Here is a 19,432-nt window from a genome sequence, read left to right on the forward strand (position 1 = left end):
CCTTCCTTCCTTCCTTCCTTCCTTCCTTCCTTCCTTCCTTCCTTCCTTCCTTCCGCCACTTCCTTCCTTCCTTCCGCCACTTCCTTCCTTCCTTCCGCCACTTCCTTCCTTCCTTCCGCCACTTCCTTCCTTCCGCCACTTCCTTCCTTCCTTCCGCCACTTCCTTCCGCCACTTCCTTCCGCCACTTCCTTCCGCCACTTCCGCCACTTCCTTCCGCCACTTCCTTCCTTCCGCCACTTCCCTTCCCTTCCCTTCCCTTCCCTTCCCTTCCCTTCCCTTCCCTTCCCTTCCCTTCCCTTCCCTTCCCTTCCCTTCCCTTCCCTTCCCTCCCTTATACAGGAGGCCAGGACAATAAAATTTCCACTAATTTCCAATAAAATTTTCTGATTGTTCGCGGACCCTCTGACTTTTGTCGTTCCTTTCTCACCTACGGCCCCGGGCTCTTCCTTCTCCCTCAGGGCGGAACATTTCCGTGCGGCGCCGGTTCCCGGCCGGGCGCAGCGGTAGGCGGGCGCCGCTGCTGCCGTTGCCGGGTAACGCGGCGGTGCGGCGGCGAAGGCGGCCCGGCCGCGCAGGGCCCGCCATGCAGGACCCGGAGCGCGGGCTGTCCCTCACCATCGCCAGGGTCGTGCAGCGCCTGCAGGGCTCCAGCCTGCACTCCCAGCTGGAGCGACAGGCCCGGGTGAGCCCTGACCTGCCGCTGTGCCCTCATGCACGCCTCCCTTCCGCGCCGCCCCTCCCGGCGCTTTGTTCCCGGCCGCCGCCCCCGGCCCGGTGTTCTCCTCACGGGCAGGGGCTCCGGGCCCCGGCTCCCCTCGTCCCCTCCCTGTTTTCCTCCTTGTCCCCTCCTCTCCCTCCTCGGCGGGGCCGGGGAGCGGCGTGTTTGGCTTCTAGAGCCGTGTTTGTTGTGTTTCCCCTTGGGACACAAGGATTTCGCAGGGAATATGAAGACTATCCGTCTGAAATCTCGCTGCTTCAAATATAGGTCCTGGAGCGAATTGGTTTTTTAATCTTTAATTTGGAGAGCTTTAAAGTCCACCCCCCCCCCCCCCCCCCCGCTCCCCTAGTGTCCCTGAGAAAATGAGGATTTGCTGAAAGGAAGTGAAAATAAATGAAAACAAATACGCATGGAAGTAAATTTTAGTAGCTGGGATAACAGTCGCCCCCCTTTTTTTTTATATTTAATAACTTATCTGCACTTGGAGACAGATTTTCATATTTCAGCTGAATTTAATTTAGGATGTTTCAGATTAAAGTTGCATCAATTTCATGATCATAATAACCTTGTCATGGTGCTGTAACATATTGTGCATTATTGAAATTTTTTGGATTGGGTTTTTTAAAATCTTGTGCTTTTGTATTTGGGCTTTTTTTTCAAACACTGCTTAAAATTATACAGGTTGGGGGGGGTTGGGGGTTTTTTTGTGGTTTTTTGTTTGTTGGTGGTTTTTTTTTTGTTTGGTTTGGTTTGGGTTGAGTTGGGTTTTTTGGGTTGTTTTAGGATACCATGTCCATTATTTGTACAATAGTTTTGTTGCATTTTTAAATGAAACATGGTTTTCCTCTTTGAATGTCCCTGTAGCAAGTGACATCACTGTCACACTGCCTGTCTTTTGTTTGTTTTGTATTTAAATGTGCTGATTAGGTCTCTAAATGCTTTTATTAATGTGTGTCTGCCTTGCTTCTGTTGACAGGGCTTTCTAAATATTTGAATAAGCCAATGTACATGACTTGAAGGGGGTTGGAATTATGAAGGATTGTAGAGGCTGGGTTCTGCTAAATGTTGGGAAATTGAGTATCCTAAAAAAACTGACATGAGGAGTGCAGAGTCACATCTTGTCCTCAAAAGAGGTCTCTGCTCTAACCACTCTGTTCCTGTTTCTAGCAAACCTGAATGCACTCCCTTGCACAGGATCCTTCATGCCTGTCTCTGGCAGGGCCACATTTCACAGTCACTTCATTCTTTGCTGGGTTTCTTGAGACAGGAGGCAGCTTGGTGTCCTCAGGACTTGGCTGGGTGTTCAGGAGGTGCCAAACTGGGCGGGTGGCTTTGGTTTGGTGGAGGGATTTTGTGCAGGTGAGAATGTGAGCAGTGCCCTCCCAGGGGGGTTTGGAGTCTGGAAGGGCAGTGAGGTGCCCAAATCCCTGCTGGACACGAGGATGTCTCTGCTGTGATGGCTTTGCAGAGTGCTGTGGCACAGGTTTCTTGGAGAATAAAGAAAAAGTGTTTGTATAGGTCATGATCATTCTAGTCATATGAAATGCTAAGGGGAAAGGAAAGAAACACAGCCACAAATATTCAAGCTGATTCTTAGAGTTGTGTGTGAAGGGTTTGTAACAGCAGGTTAAATCAGAGCTGTAGTTTAGTGTAGTGATCTGAAAGTTTATAGATACATCAACAATGGGATTTCTCAATCGAATGAATTATCTCTAGGAGATTGTAGTTTAAATTAGTAGGGCCAAATGTACCCTGTGTTTGCCAAGAATCTGGGTGTTCTTGGTAGAGGAGCCTTTTTTATTGACCCTGCATGCATTTATGCTCTTCCATGAGCAGAAGACTTGCTGTGTTTATAAAGCTTGGGCAGTCATGTTAGTGCTGCACCGTGCAAGGGCCCCTCAGTCAGAGGCTGCTCTCCTGTTCTGCCCTGGGCAGCTGCACAGAATTCTCAAAGTTTCTGCATTTTCCTTCACTCTGTATTAAGCTGATGCTTGACATTACATTACATGGGGTATTGCTGGAGCTGCACTGTCAAATAGGAAATCTCAGCTGTTGCTGTGCATCACTCCTGAAATCCAGGTTATTGGTAGGATGTGATGGAGTTCTTTGCCTGCTGGTTAACAAAGCTTGGTCTGCACAAGTTGTGATTTTGAAGGGTGGTCCCTTTTTTAGGGGATTTTAAACTATTTTGGGAGATGCACACTGTGTTTTAGGAAGTCTTTGGAATCAGTGCATCAAAGTGAAACTTTTGTTTTGGATATTTGTACTGCAGCTATACTTCACAAATATTCTTCATCTCTTAGTAGAAAATGATGTGGATGTTTGTGCCTCAAAAATATTTACTGTCTGAAAACACTACAGTCAAAAAGGATCTTAAGGTCCATTATAATAATCCCTGAAAATTTGAGAGAACATGTGGTCCCACATACAGTATTTTAGTTATTAGAAAAGCTGTATTTTGTACATTTGTCTCTTATTTTCTAGGAAGGAGAGCACAGAATGAACAGTTTCATTGATGAGTTAATAGAATTTTGGGGAAAACACAGTATCCTGACATTATTTGTGAGTGGGGAGAGAGTAGCCCTGTGGTTATGAACTGATCAAACCAGTGCTTTGCTTGGCTGTCACTGGGAGCCTGAGCTGGTGTCAAGGGCTGTGATACACAATCTCTTTGAAATAACTTTGGCATGGGCATCAAATGATTTGCTGTCAGAGCTTGACTTCTGGGGATACCAAGATAATCACATTTTTATCCCTAGGACTCAAGTAGAGGTAGTGTCGTGTAAGTGATGAATGAATAAATAAATAAATGTTGGGTTGATTTTTGTAAGTTGATTTTTGATACATTGATATGTTACTGCAGTTAAGAAGAGAGATTAATGTGGGTCAGAGTTCTAATGTGCCTATCACTTTGGAATTTCTTCTGAGCATACTTTGTAGTATGTTTGAAAGGAAAGAGTAACAGTGACAAAGAGCCAAAATATTGGGTAGTAACTTTTCAACAGGTAGAATTGCTGCTGGTGTTAGTGGGGTAGCAGAGAGACCTCATTTTCTGGGCACAACTTCACTGTGCAAGCTTATAATCAAATTTGCTTGTTTTTTTCTTAATTTTTCTCTTCCCTTTCTGAATTGTAAATGTTTTTAAGGTAGAGGTTAGAGGTGTTTAGAAAAACTAAAACGTGGATATCTCAAGGACAAAATGCAGTTTTAAAACAAATTATTTTGTGAAATCTTGCTAAAATTCTGCTCTAGGGAAGGTCTGTGTCAGTGAACAGACAATAAAAATGAAACTGTTCAGAGACATGAAAAGGTGCTACCTTTTTAGCACATTTTCATTTGCAGCCAATTCAGAAACTTCGTTTTTCATGATCTTTGAAAACCTTTGAGTTAGGCTTTATTAATCAGTTGAGATTAATCAGTCTTAATTTTTGTCCCATGCAAACCTCTAATCGAGATCAGTCCAACTCAGAGTTGCCCAGAACCTCTAGTGACCAGAGCAAATGACAAAGTTTAAAAAATACCCAAAAAACCCAACCAACAGACAAAAGCTTCCGTAGTTTATTCCTAAAGAACTTTTCTAAAACAAGACGTGACAATAAAATGAAAGGTTCTAAATGAAAGATAAAGGTTCTAAATTACGATTTAAATGGAACAAGAAAGACTCACAGTGCAAGGAGTCCCCTCCTGCCATTTCCTGCATGAATGTTCTCAGATGTTTCTTGTAGGTATTTCCTGCATGAATGTTCTCAGATGTTTCTTGTAGGTGTGGCTGGAGTGGGACAACCTGAGGGGAACTGATAACAGAGCGTGATAAGGGCTGTTGCAGTAGGCTAAAAGGGGTAACGTCAATGCAAAAATCAGGCCTGATACCCATCCCCCCCCACTGTAGCCATTCAGTTTGGGAGTGAGAACACATTGGTGGAGGTGCCTGAAGTACAAAGAGGTGGAGAGGAGATGTGCTGGTCAGAAACACTCTCCAGAGGAGCGGGCTCTGCCACCCTTCTTGGAGCAGCGTGGTAGAGCCAGAAGGCTCTAAAGGCAGTTTGATCAAACAGAGGTAAGGGTCTTAACAAGACTTCAGGTGGGGCAAAGGAGGAGGGGGCTTCCTTTGGGAGTGCTAGGAGCATTGCAGCTGGAGTAGTGCCTGACGCTGCTTCTAAAGAAAGTGGAGGTAAATAAGCTTAGAATCATTTATTAGAATTTATGGTTTGCAAAATGTCCCAGCATATTGTTTTCATGATATTTTTTGCCAGTTAAAAAAAAAAGTAAATTGATACCAATCTCAACTTGTATAAAAGATCAAATTCAGAAGGAGAATGTTTCTATGCAATGTAACATTTATTTAATAAAAATTAGCAAACAAACGTAGGTTCATGAGTCATCATGGAAAAGTAATGGTTCGTTTTCATGCATTGTATTTGGCAAAGGATTTACTATGCTTGCTGATAGAGCTTGTGCCTTTGGTTTAAGTGGCTCAGCAGTAATATTTGCATTATAGTGAATTTTTAATTGAATGCAGTTGAGTATGTGTTGATCAGATGATGGAGTTCAGAAGCAAAGCAAGCTTGACTGGCTGAGTAGAACTTTTTTAGTAATGTGGATTCTGGTTTTTGCCCTGTGTTTTCAGCACTAATTTTATTTTCAGCACTAATTTTATATTCAAAACCTAGAAAATTTATTAAACATTAAAATTACATTATTAAAATATATCCTTATTTCTTGTACCACAGCATAACATTTGAAGCTGTTTACTTCCATATGAGGCTGATTGAAGCTCTCTGTATCTGCAAGGTTATTTTTACTTGTATAAGAAAGTTCACAATATTTTTTCCCTTATTATAGTTCATGTAGAAATGTAGAAGGGTTGGAAAATTGTCATTGTAATCAGGGTTTCACACTTACTAAAATTTGTTTAGTTAGTCTCAGAATGATTCTTCTTTCTGTTTCAGAAATGTATAACCAAAACTAATCTTTCTCTTAAAGTTGCAGGGGTTTAAGTTTTTAGTGAGTGTTTATGTTGAAATTGTGGTGGTTGTGCTTGAAGTGGATTTTACCAAGTCAGCTTGGTCCTTATGAAGTCCAGTTATGGTAGAATGGAGTTCACAAGGAATGGTGGATATTTATTAGCTTTCATTGAATTTACTTCTTCTAAAGATGGGTTATATTTGGGGATTCTGTTTTATTGTAATTTGGGAAATAATAGCAATAAAACCGAAAAACATTGTGCACTTGTGCAGAAACATACTGAACAGTAATAAATGCTTTGAGAGGGTACAGGTTTATCTAAACAAAAAAGGCTTTGAAGAGAAATTATGGTTGATAGCCTGTAAAAATATTAGGATTGTGTAAAGTCATTTGCAGAACTGTTTGCAACAGGATAAAAATATGTGTTCACCTGATGCGATTCCACATTTCAGTGTAGTTGGATCACTTCTCTGCAGTGTTTATTCTTGTTGAGAAAAGAAATAGTATAACACAGGAGTTATGCTGGAACACTTTGTTCTGTCAAGCCTCCTCTTAGTAGTCTGTTGCTGGCCCTCTAGTTATTTTCCTGTAGTTCTTTGAGTGCTGTCATTGATGGATCATCGCTTGCATGATCAGTGCTGCTCCAGTCATGATCACTGAATGCCACTTTCAAATTTAGATGCTAATTTGTAAATAGGTTGAGCTCTGTGTTCAGTTCCTCTGTGAATCAATTTCCTATTTCCACCAATTTTATTATTTTACTGTTGTGCTATCCTTTTGCTTCCTTTCAGCCACAGCAGTGTTGAGTGTCTGGATCTTTTTCCATCTTGGCATCCAGGTACAGAGAGAGTACATGTAGGGTATCGCTTCCCATGGTGACTGCCCAGACCCCAGCAGGATACCTTGCCAAAATCAAAGATGCACACACAAGATTGTTAGTGGTACCTTAGGCACTGGCAAATTTGGCAAAATTTTAGAAGTCCCCCAAGTCTGGGTGTGTACAGCTGAAGAATTGGGGGTGCCAATGCTGTAATGACAGCTTGTTTTATGAAGGAATGTGGAAGGGACAGATGTGCCTTGATCCACAGGAAGCTGACCATGACTGGAGAGGACCATAGACATCCCACACCTGGACCTCAGTGCCCTACCCATAAGATTATGCACAATGCTAGTTTTACAGGGAAAAGCTGATAGGCATTAACATTTATTAAAAATGATTTGTTATTTCTTGCTGAAATGTTTGACTTTAAGGACTCTGATTCTATATTGCCCTGACTCAGCCTCTGAATATTTGGCTTTTTCCCTGTTTTAACTGTCACCCTTTGCTTTCATGGATTGTTCCCCTATATTGCTCACTCTCTATTACCCTGCATGTTATGGTCTCCTTATAGCAACAGATAGTATTTTTCTCATAGAAGTAAGACATCCTTTCATCAAGATGTGTGCGTTGAAATTGGTAGTTCTGTCTGGGTGTTTGCTGTTTATTGATCATGCAGGGAATTAATTCAGTTCATGAGTACAAATCTCATCAATGTGGGCTTTTCTCCCAGTAAATCTTAGGCAGGCATTTTTAGCTATGTAAAGTTGTAGTAATGTTTTTTTATATAAATTAAATTTTGTCAACATTTTTTTTTATTCTACAGGGAATAAAATCACAGGAAAAAAATGCAAATGAGACTTAGTCAGTGTGTTAAACTGTACCAAGCAGTTTGAAACAAACCAACCCTACCAAAATATAAATACCTAAATGTGTTTTCCAACATGGTACAACAAAGAAATAAGTTAGATCAGTTAATCCAAAGGAAAAACAAGATTATATGGACACCTGGACTAGTAATTTTGGAATATCAGCTCTGCTAAGTCCCCTTGATTCCTCAATTTACTTCCTATAAACACCCTTATGAATTCTAAAGAGGTACCATACTGTTAAGTTGCAGCAAAACAGTTCTGAAGAGAGTTCCTTTCACTTACAAAATGAGTATTTTCCCTTGTTGTGTTATACAGAGCTGGAATATGGTCTGTGTTAGAGCTGGCTGCAGCTGCCAGCTGAACTGTTTGCCACATTCTCAAGTATCTAATTTCTGATTTGAAAACTGATCAGCAAACCTAACAGTTTCTGTGGCTTTCTTGTTCTGCTTATCACTTAGGAATGTGTTGATTGTAGTACACAAGTAAACAAGAGGGAAAGTGTAAATGGGAGGAGGCTTTTGCAACTAAGCACTGAATTGGTAAAAGTGGAGACAAAAGTGCCCCCAAATTTTGGGGGGGTGGGAAGTGTTCACATTTTTTATGTGAAAATTTGTCTCAGTACAGCTTTTTTCAGTGAAGAGAAGAAAAAGGACACAGGAAGGGTGTGAAACATCTAAAAATAGATATTTTGATAAGTTAAAGATTAGCCTAAGAATATTGGCTGCATCAGGGCTAGGAATAATGAAATAATATCTGGCTGAATACATGGGCATGAAGAGGTGAAGTTAACCAGTGCAGGCTGATGCAATGATGTGATCCTTGGGGAGGATTTTTCCCCAGCGTGCTGCCCTGTTTCCTTTTTGACTGCCTTTCTGCTGCATACAGGAGTCTCTGGATTTGGTGTTCTGCAGCTGGGGGACAGGTTCTCTTGGCAACAGCAGTTTACAAGAAAGACCTCTCTTGTTCTTTTGGCCTGACAGGGAAAATGGGAAGTAGTGTGTGGACTGAACTCCTTAATGCCTTCTAATGTGATATGCTGTATCAATTTCCAGAATTTCCAGGAATCTCCACAAAAACCCCTGTTGTTGTCAATAGGAGTATCAGATACTCCTTAGTAAGCCAAGAGCTCACAGGTGTGTGAACAGCAGAGAATTAAAACACTGTTTGGATTGCACTTACATAATTTCTTGTACTGTTTCCAGTGTCAAGATAATTAATCCATTTTATAGCAGATTGTACAGGAGCTTTCTTTTCTTTGTGTGATTTATCATCTGTAATAAGTTCTATTTGTGAAGCGGATTTTTTTTTCATATCTAAAAAGTATGCCAGACCTGACACTCCGTGGACCTTGAGATTAGAATCAGCCATATTTAACTCAAAGACAAAGCTGAACATTCACAAAAGGGTGCACAAAAACTTCTGAGGAACAGTATGGCAAAATCTGCCCTGCTGGATGTGTGTTACTTTATTTAAAGTTTCTACAGTAAACACACAAAACCTCTGCCTTGCGGCAGAGAAAACCCTCAGCCTGGCAAATGTACAAAAAGGACAAAGGACATCCCATCAAAGTAGCTTCAAAAGGAATTCTTCATAAAATCTTCCTTGGGATTTTTGTTTAAAAGGGTATTTTGTGAGCTGCCCAAGAACACACATAAAAATCTTTGTTTCCCAGATATTAGGAACCATCCTTTGCCAGCTTTTACCGTTGTGATGGATGGAATATTTGTTTGTCATTTGACATGAGTTATGCAACTCTCCACACCTTCTAGTCTGTGCTTATGATGACCTTTCTTTCTCAGAAGCATGCTGAGAAATAGTCTCTTTGCTATTGCACTTAATAAACTAAGTATAAATGCCTCCCTTACCTGTAATGGCAAGGGATCTTGAAATGCAGATGCTATTATTCTCTCCATTATTGTCCATTCCTCTTTTCATGTGGGGAAAATGGAAAGTTTTCTTAAAATTCTGCATTGTGAATTCACCTAGATGAGCTTTTCCAGTGCAGAAACACCTTTTTCCATGTATAAACTGTAAGGCAAAGTACAAGATTTTGGAGTTTTAGTTGTGTGCTGTGGACTTAAAGCATGCCATGCTGTCAGCAGTGCTGTTAGGGCTGGAAGACTGCACAAGTTGGTGAAAGATTATTTTTAATTAAATAAAAATGAAAATTCTATTGCAGCAGGAAAGCTTGCTGCAATAGAATTAGCAGTTGATATGCCTACAGCACATTGTTGAGTAGTTTTTGGTGAGAGGTGTCTCACATTTCTATGTAGATGACATGGCCATATGCTTCTAACATATGCCTGGAGCTCTCATGGCTGTGGACACACAGATCTTCTGGTGTTATTTTCAAGTTAGCATGCAGCATTGTTTTTTTTCTCTATAACTTTAGCTTTAATATCTGATGTTAATCAGATATTGCCATGTACCATGCATAGGAAAATATGTCTTAGAAGGCCCTTCACAGGAAACTCCAGAGTTTCTGCTTGTTGTCCTTTGGGACCTTTGTGATGTGTTGGTTTTCTCCTCTTGGTCTAGCTGCAGAAGGAGATGCTCTAGCAGCTGGTCCTGCTATTGCTGAAAGATGTGCAGATGTGTGTGGTTGTGTCATGGTATGATTGTAAAGCTGGTTAGGGCTGGTTAGGGCTGGTTAGGGCTGGTTAGGGCTGGTTAGTGTGTTGAGTGCATTTCATTGCAAGAGGCCGTATATACCCACTAGTCACAGCTGCAGTGGGGAGTGTTTGGTGCACAGTCAGTTTTTTGGGTTGAAAATGGCATTTCTTACCTGAAAGAGGTGAACTGTGGAAGGCTAAGTGAAAAATGATGGAATGTTTTCAGTTTTAATTCTTTCAAGTGAAATACAGGGATTGGCTTTTAGTTTATTCCATGTGTGCCTTATGACCAATTCCTTAATGTGTACAGTCTAGCATTTGTGCTGAGTATGTGGGGTGTTTGCTCAGATTATTAAACATGTATGTTCATATGTGTTCATTGCATATTCTAGTCCTTTTTTCTCTCTTCTTCCCCACATAACACCTTTTAGCATTGATGACAAAGATGAAGACATTGAATGAGAAAAAAGTTAACTGATGTTTTTGACTGCTGTTGCTCAAGGAAGGAGTTTGCTTTGGGTGTAACTTTAAGCATGTTCATTACTTACCTTATAACTTGAATAATGTAATTTCTCTTTAGTTCTTGATGCTTATTTATTTATTTTTCATATTAGGTTAGTCTACACAAACCAGAAATTAAGCTGGAATCTCTAAAAGAGGATATTAAGGATTTTCTGAAGACATCAGGTTTGTGATATTTCATTTATATATTTGTGAATAGGATAGATGTATGTAAGAATATATGTGATATAAGTGATGAAGACAGTGCTTTGTGGAGCTTGGTGTCTTGTCACTGACAGTAGCCAGAAGCAGACATTCAGGGATTCCAGATTATTGAATCAGATAAAGAAAATTTAAAAGGGAAAGTGTTGTTGGATTCCATCTGCATTTTGAAAAACATACTATGCAAAGTGCTTTTATCATTTTATAAGATACTCGTGATTTTTTTGAAAGTTCTGGGTGAATAGAGAGTTCAGTCACTTCTGAAAATGTAAATTAAATTCCATGGGGATACTCTTGAAATGAAAATTTTACCTCTAGTTGAATTTCCAATTTGCATTGAAAGTTGTAGGCTATGTTACTATAATGTGAGGATTTTATGATAAATGATGTCAGATTTCTAATCATCGGGAACACTGTCTCTATTAATATTAATTGTTGGTTTTATAAAATGATGGCTTTAAGAAATAGAATCCAAGTTTTTAAACCAAAACTATATTGTAATCATTTGAACAGCAGGTGGAAATAAAGGATATTCTGTTTGTATAGAGATTTAAACTTGGAGATTTCCTATCTTAATTAGATTAAGGTTTCTTTGTCTCCCCTTGTCTATCTGGTAGGTAGACATGAACTGAGACCAGACATAAAACTCCAGTGACTGCAAGGCAACCTCTGATTGATGTTCCATTAGTATTAATTCCTAAAGTTGTCTTCTGGTTGTTTTTTTATTTTAACAGGTTGGGAAAAGAAGCTTCAGAATGCTGTTTATAGTGAACTCAATGTGTGAGTTTATTAAGTATTTTCACTTAATGAGTTCTGCTCACATGATTTACTTTTGATCCATTTGTTTATAGAGGTGTATGGTATGTTACTGTAATCTGCAATATCTGTCATAGCAATGGTACCTGCTTAGCTTCAGTTTTTAAAGTGCCATTATTTCTTTTTCATCCTAGTGAAAATATGGGACTCAAGTGCATTTTAAAGAATACATGAAATAAATATCACCACATTTTGTAGGTACTTTAGTATTTTCCTTTTGGCTTTACTTCCAAAGGTACCAAGGGTCATAATATAACTATGTAAATGAGGTAGTTGCTGCAAATGAGTTTTAATTGAGGTATTGGTCACAGCATTGCATGTATTTTTGTATTAATTATTTTTTAAAATCTTAAAGATACTGGATCTCTAGGTTTCTCTGGTCAGTGCTCATCATGCTTGGGATATGGTGATAAACGCAGTCAAATCAGCCAAGTTTCCTTTTTATTATTGTTCAGCAAACTTTGGGTTAGACTTCTGGGAAACATAATTTTTCTTTATATTCTGGCACTGTGGAAAGGTGAATTTCATAACAGATACAGCCATGAATGCAACTATAAAATAAGAATTGTGTATGCAAATCTATTTGTGCTAATAAGCTTGTTAGAGTTACCAGTTTAGCACAATGTATATTTAGTAGTATGAGGGACTTAATTCTGCAAAATGGTTCTGTCTGTTAGCAAGGATTCATCTTCATTGTATCTTTCCAGGGAAAAAATATTTACCTGTCTCTAGGGCTAATGCACGGAAATAAGCAGCAAGATAATGGAATTTGCCCTTGAAAATTGAAATTAACTGTGAACACCATGGTTTCATGAGTATTGTGGAAAAGCCAAGAAACAGCATTTCTGAAATCTGTTGATATTAATTCTGTTTTACACATTGGAGCAGAATAGTCCATAACAAATTTGCAGCCAGTACAGGAATGATCTTACCTGATAAAAATGGGAAGAAATTTGGGGAGGGTTTCCCAAAAACATATGATAGGAACTGATTGAATCATTCAAACAAATGAAAATTCAGGCTAACAATAGTTAGGGAAGCTATGTGAAAATTTTGTTTCCTGAAAGACTTTTGAGACACTTAAAATTAAGCTGAATGTAATGTTTGGCAAAAACTCATTGGAAATAACCTACACTACTGAAAGATAAATTGGTGGTTTGGTTTAGTTTTTAATTTTTATGAGTGGATATTCAGCTTTGCCTAAGTCAATACCTCACTTAAACTTCTAATTACTTTGGACATGTACATGTTCACTACTGATTTTTAAAAGGAGAACCTCAAAAAAATATTGTCTCTTAAAAATTGTGATGACTTGGAGAGGGACAGTTACAGGCAATCATAAAGATGACACTATGTGAAGAGAATTCACTTTTAAAATACCTAATTTGTTAATGTCATTATTTTACTTTATTTTATAAGTATGTGAAATTATAAGGGAGCATTGTTTTTAATACAAGAAGAACTCATGCTGAAATGTTACTAATTCTTGCATATTGTTATCTTATTTGTATCCATAGAATGGATGAGGAAAAAATACTTAAAAAAATACTCAGTTTTGATCAACACACACTTGTGTTTTTGCTAGTGCTCTCTATATATAGAAGTTATATTTAAGTTTACAAATATGGGATTAATTAAGCAAAATAAAACATCAGAATATTTAAAGTTTGCCATATTTTCTTCTTAAGGTTTCCTTGGCCCTGTCATCCTGCAGCACCGCCTGAACATATTAAAGAACCTTTAGCCTATATGAGGAAGGCACAGGTTGGTGGTTATCAATTTTACCATTCATATCAGAGCTTTAATTAGACTATTTGAGATTTACTCTGTAGAATGTTACTGTGTTTCTAGGTTTTATACCTTAGGAAAAACAGAGATTTGTAATTGCATCAAAGTGAATAGTAATATTGTGTATGTGACATTTTACATAAATACAGAAAATGCTCAAGTAATTCTCCAGCCACAAAGGAAGTAGGATATAGTGGCAGGTAGGTGAAAAATGTAGAATAGAGTTGATGTGAATATGTCAAAGAAGAGAATTTGGTTTCATTGAGAAGGAAAAAAGGGGTAGCTATAGGTCATTTCCTTAGGGTTACAAAAACATTTTTTTGAAGGGACACGGGCAGTTTCGTGATGAAAGATAACAGGCTGCAGAGATAGTGAGATCTTCAGAAAGAAGAGGTATATTTAGTACTTAAAAATGTGAAAGGAAGATGAAAAATATAGAGCTAAGGAGCTTAAGGTATATTGAAGGAGAATAAGAAAGACTGGACTGTAAAGATTAAACAAGGATTTTTGGTGTCAGCAAAAAATACTCTAGCTTGTTTATCTTTTTGCCACTATATGCCATTTGAAATAAACAAAAAAAAACCCACATAAAAATGTAAAAAAAACCAACCAAGTTTCAAGAATATGGTCTAACAAAAACATCTGAGGTAGGGATAAAGGTGTGTTTAACTCTGCTGTGCCTAGAAATACATTGCAGTATTCTTTTACAAAATATTCAACAAATTGTGTTACCTTGATAAGCATATTGTTGTTTATTCCCCTAAGTCTTATCTCTCTGTCCTGGGTTTCAGTCTTTAGGATTTGGGGCTAAGGATTGCTTTAATCAATTTTTCTTGTGTGGTGTGAAATGTAATGCCACAATTTGCAGCCTGAAAAAATCACTCTTACTAGTTTATTAATGCAAAAACCAGAGAGATATATCTACGTGCATGTTTGTCTGAAGCAGTTTCATGGGTTATTACTTTACAAAAATGTATGTAATACTTGCAGTGTTTTTAGCTGTATGTAGAAAGGCCTGTTATTCCAGTAGTTTAAAACTGAGCAGGAGAAGTCCTGTCTCTGCTGGTTTCAAAATTTGATTCCCTATTTCAAAGAGTATTAGTCATCCATGTCCTCCAGGTGGGTTAACCCTGGTAGGCAGCTCAGCCACTCACTCACTTTTCCCCAGAGAAGCATGAGAGAATCAAAAGGGCAAAAGTGAGAAATGGGGGTTACAAAGACAGTTTAATTGGCAAAGCAAAAGCTACACATGTCAACAAAGCAAAATAGGAGTGCATTCATTACTTTTCATCATCAGGCAACTTCTGAGAACTTTAAAAAAGTCCCAGCTTCTTTATTTGGAACATGATGTTGTATGGTCTGGAATATCCCATTGCTCACTGGGGGTCAGCTGTCCTAGCTCTGTCTCCTCCCAAATTCTTGTGCACTCCCAGCCTCCGTGCCATTGGGGAAGCATTAGAGAAGACCTTGAACTTCTCAGCAATAGCTAAAGCATTTGTGTTTTATCAACACCCTTTTGGTCACAAATCCAAAAGAAAGCACCAGACCAACTACTGTGAAGAAAGTTAACTCTATCCCAGCCAAACCTGTATGATGCCCTTTCAAACCCTTTATTGAAATACAGCTCTTTGATAAAGACTTGTGAACCCTTTCCATAGAGAAATACTGGTAAATTAGGGTAGTTGTGAAAAAATAATAAATGCACAGTTAGAGAACTAACATGATATTTTCTAAAACGTGCAATTGTTTGATTTTCAAGATGACACACATTTATCACTGTAGATAATGGGCCTGTAAGAAAACAAGCATCATCAGAGCAATTGAATCACAACTAGGTTTGGTTTTGTTACTCTTTTTGATTGAATAAACAATGTGAAAAGCTTACAAAGCCAGTGTTTCAATGATTTAGTTTGTTTAAAATATTTGGAAATAGCTAAAATACAAGTGTACAGGTTGCTAATACCTTTTGGGAGAGAGATAAAAGTGAAAACAATTTACTTTCATAGGTGTTGAAAATCTAGTTAATGTTTTGACAGTAAAGACTTCGGGTTTTTTATTTGTAGGTAGATTTTTTTTTTTATTTTTACTTTTTTTTCATTTAGCATCACAGCAGTTGGAAAAAAATACTTTGGTGCTACCATCAAAATTTGTCCCCATATAAAAATGTCCATATTTGTCATATTCTGTTTTTATTAGATACAGTCACCATTTGAGATGCTGTTTCCATTGTTATACGTTTGTTGATAATTTCTTTATCTTTTTCTATCTTAACAAATTTTGCTCTACTTCAGAATTCTGGAAATAAGGGTAGTACTCCCAGCAAACCATCTCTGGTAGTTACTAGAATGACTTTGAGTCAGTGATTAAAGCAATATTAATATGTTTTTAGAGAGGTATTAAAATGTTCATGATTAACCATTTTTCTCCTCACATTGGTTCTGTTTTCTCATAGCACACTGAAGTTTTTACATTGTTACTGAAGTTTTTATATTGCTTTCTTTTCCTGCCTCAAAAGAAAACCAGGTTTCTAGAGAAGGATAGAACATTAATGGCAATGAGTAGTAATGCTGTAAGTCATAGGATGATAGAATAGTTGGGGTTGGAAGAGACCTTAAAGATCTGGTTTCAGCCTTCCCTTGCAAGGATACCTCCCACTAGATGAGGTTGCTCAGAGCCCCATCCAACCTGTCCTTGAACACTTTCAGGCATGGGGTATCCACAATATCTCTGGGCAACCTGTTCAATGTCTCACCACCCTCACAATAAAGAATTTCTTCCTCCTATCTCATGTAAACCTACCCTTTCAGTTTAAATCCATTCCCCCTTGTCCTATTGCTGCATGCCCTTGTTAATAATCCTCTCTCCCTTCAGGTGTGGTCTTTAGGTGTTGGAAACCATGTGATGCTATGAAATTGTCTCCAAATTGCAGTGCTACCTTCCTCAGTTTCAGCTATTTTACTGAATAATTGTAACCATAGCAATCCTAATAGTGTGTTTTCTTAGTGTTGAATTTCTTTGTAAGACTAGAGAAATCATCTTGTTAAATGTATTGTTCCCATCAATAAAAGGACTTTATGACCTCTCCCTCTGCCTTTTATTTCAGTCAGGAACAGTGCATTCTGTTTCTGCTCACTTCAGGTACCTGCTGTTCTGGAGAGAGGGCATGGTATCTTGCTTGGAAAGGCTGCATAACCCTCACATTGGTTTTGTCTTTTTTGCATTTATTTTAATATCCTTACTGGGTCTTGAAAGATGAATTACGTCACAGTTTATGACTGAGTATAAGTGGTTTATTACAAACATGTCGCATCCCCAGTGCAGTGAGAGGATTAATGTCTGGTATGGCCGTTGTAAGTCACACCAAATGTGTTGACCTCCATTGCTCTTTGGAATTAGATAGTTCTTGGTCTTGCAAAGCTTCCATCTGTCTCTTCTTCTTTTGTAGCTGTCATATCTTTAAGCATATCTCTGCTATTCCCCTCCCTATGCCCCTTCCACCTATCCTCCCTTAATTTTGATGGTATCATGAAGTAATAGTGCCAGTGGTACCAAACCAAGTGGAGAAGTGGCCATGTTAGAAGGGAGAGTCACTGTGCAGAAAAACTTGGATATGCTGGAAGAGTGGGCTAACAAGAGACTTATAATGTAAAAACACAAACGTAAAGTCTGGCACGTGGGAAAACATCCAGGAGTGCAGCACAGGCTTGGATCTACCTGTCTGGGGAGCAGTCTGAAGGAAATGAACCTGGAGGACCTGGTGGACAGCAAGCTGCATATGAGTGGACAGTGTGGTGCTGCATCAAGGAAAGGCAGCAGGATGCTGAGCTGCATCAATGTGGGCATCACTAGCAGAAATAAAGAACTCATTGTCCCACTCTACTTAACACTGGTCAGGTCACATCTGGAGTGCTGTGTTCAGGTTTGGTCCCCACTGTACAGTAAAGGATGTGGACAGACTGGAGAGGGTCCAGAGAAGGGCCACAGAGATGTTCAAAGAACTGGGCAGCCTGAAATGTGAGGAAAGGCTGAGAGAGCTGGGTTTGTTCAGCCTTGAGAACTGGAGGCTTAGGGGAGACCTTGTTCCAGTGTTTAAAGGGTGGCTACAGAGAAAATGGAGACTTTTTTACAAGAGTCACATGGAAAAGATGAGAAGTAATGGGTACAAGTTACTTTTGGGGGGATTCTGATTGGACAGAAGAAGAAAATTTTTTGCATAGGAACAATTAGCCATTGGAATAATCTCCTTAGGGAGACAACATTGAACACTTAGGATTTGGCTGGACAGGAGGCTGGGCCATCTGATCTAGACCATAGTTTTACCAAAAAAGACTGTACCTTTAACTTAGTTTTTGCTGCTACTACCTGTGTTTTCTCCATTTCCACTTTCTTATCCTATATGGCCTAGTAATCTTCATGTTCTCTCACTTCGTATTTCTCTAGAAACAAAACCTCAGTTCTTAGCAAAATAGTAAAGGCTTGATACTACCACTTTGTGAGAGATGAATCAGTTTGTGACATGGTGTTGTGTAACTGCAGCATTTGAAAAGAATTTAAATATGATAATGCAGTTAAAGAAAAATATTTTACAGAGTATGATAAACAGTATGCAATTTGGAAAACATACCTTACATTCAAAACTCAGATCTGTTTTGTTTATACAAAAGAAAGTGAAGGGATGACTTGATTGTGAGGAAAAAGTTTTGGTGAAAAAGAGTAAGTTTTTGATGGAAAAAGGTATGAGAGGGTCTTGTAAATGATCTTATAAGTGAAAGCTGAAATGAAACAATTATAGACAAGATTTTGATTTATTTTTTTAGGTGCCCTTCATTTGCTTCCTGTCTAATAAACTGCAGCCTCTTTTGGACAGAACTTTGAGGAGCATGGTTAAACAGTAACTAAATGTTGTAGAATTTGTGTCTAGAGCAAATTACAAGCAATAAATAGAACTAAATGAAATTAAGAGGAGTCTTTGCATTCATGTGATTGAGGTCTGGCTTGCTGTCCACAGAAAACTAAAGTATAAAACGCACCAGTGGTGCTGTAATCACGGAAGCACAGTACCAAGTCCATTGACAAGGAAGTCATTACTAATTGGCATTAGCTTCAGAGGAGTTAGCCATGGAGTAGGCACTACTGAAGCCTAATGCAATTGTCAGAAGAATCTGGTTGCTTTTTAAGCTGTCCACCGGCCACTGAGGTATTGTCTACCTCTGTTTTCTCTGATTAGACAACTATTTCCTAAGCACTGTGTTAGAGGAACTATTTTTTAAGCATTACAGAATCCCAGGTTTCTAACTTCCCTTAATTTCTGACAACATCTAAGATACTTTTTGTGGAGAAAGACTTCCAGTCTCTTCAGGCCCCAAAGTGGAGAAGGTATTTGCTATGCACAGTTGATTGACCTCTTATAATTGTTTGAAAAATTTGTTAAATGTTGATCTATAAAGAACCTTGATCATTAAACATATATAAAAAGCAGTAATTGTGAAATACATGATTTTTCAAAGATATGAAATATGAACAACTAAATTTTCTGGTTCTTTTTTGTGTTGTAAAGAATGAGATCTGTTTGATCTATTGTTTCCATGTAAAGAAGCATATAAATATTCCCTTCATATGTTTGCAGATGTCAGTCAGTGACTCTTGCTATCCTTTTATAAATATCTAACTTCAGAAAAACTGCTTGTTATTGCATAGTAAACTCAATTTTCAAGAAAAATAAATTCCTTATAATTTATCTTTTGTGTTTATTTTAGGGAAGCTGGGAGAAGCGAATTCTGAAAAGTCTGAATAGCATGTGCACAGAACTCAATATCCCACTAGCACAGAAGGTAATGTATTGTTAATTTTCTATTTTCAAACTGACATCTTCTCTGAAATTAAGCCTCATCTTGCACACTTGTAATGTAATTTTCATTTTAGACATGGTTATCAAGAGGTGCAGGTTCAATATCTAAATAATGTAATGCCGAATAATTTTCAGAGATGGTGGCAATGAATGTGTCAGCTCAGCTTGGGAGAAGATGAATGCTCTAGGTAGATTTTCCTCTTTGCTGTTGCAGTGGTTATCCTCTTGAGGGAGCAGCATGTGGGAAAGCTCATTACTGTGTTTGTGTCTCA

At 38.5% G+C, this 19,432-nt stretch overlaps 1 protein-coding gene across 2 annotated transcripts in view; it reads left to right on the forward strand.

Annotated features, from left to right (window-relative positions):
* Positions 1–556: 556 nt before the first annotated feature.
* Positions 557–19,432, forward strand: part of TBC1D19 (TBC1 domain family member 19) — a 46,034-nt gene continuing 27,158 nt past the window's right edge. Inside the window, exons 1-5 of one of the 2 annotated variants that reach the window (XM_058803597.1) lie at positions 557–683; positions 10,600–10,672; positions 11,443–11,488; positions 13,213–13,288; positions 19,069–19,143. In XM_058803597.1, coding sequence (XP_058659580.1) covers positions 585–683; positions 10,600–10,672; positions 11,443–11,488; positions 13,213–13,288; positions 19,069–19,143 — 369 coding nt within the window. In that variant the 5' untranslated portion in view covers positions 557–584. Of the gene's footprint in view, positions 684–4,562; positions 4,777–10,599; positions 10,673–11,442; positions 11,489–13,212; positions 13,289–19,068; positions 19,144–19,432 lie in introns of those variants that run through there. The other variant, XM_058803598.1, reaches the window with a different exon arrangement.

This window comes from Ammospiza caudacuta, chromosome 4, assembly GCF_027887145.1.
Source record: "Ammospiza caudacuta isolate bAmmCau1 chromosome 4, bAmmCau1.pri, whole genome shotgun sequence".
Classification (NCBI taxonomy): domain Eukaryota; kingdom Metazoa; phylum Chordata; class Aves; order Passeriformes; family Passerellidae; genus Ammospiza; species Ammospiza caudacuta.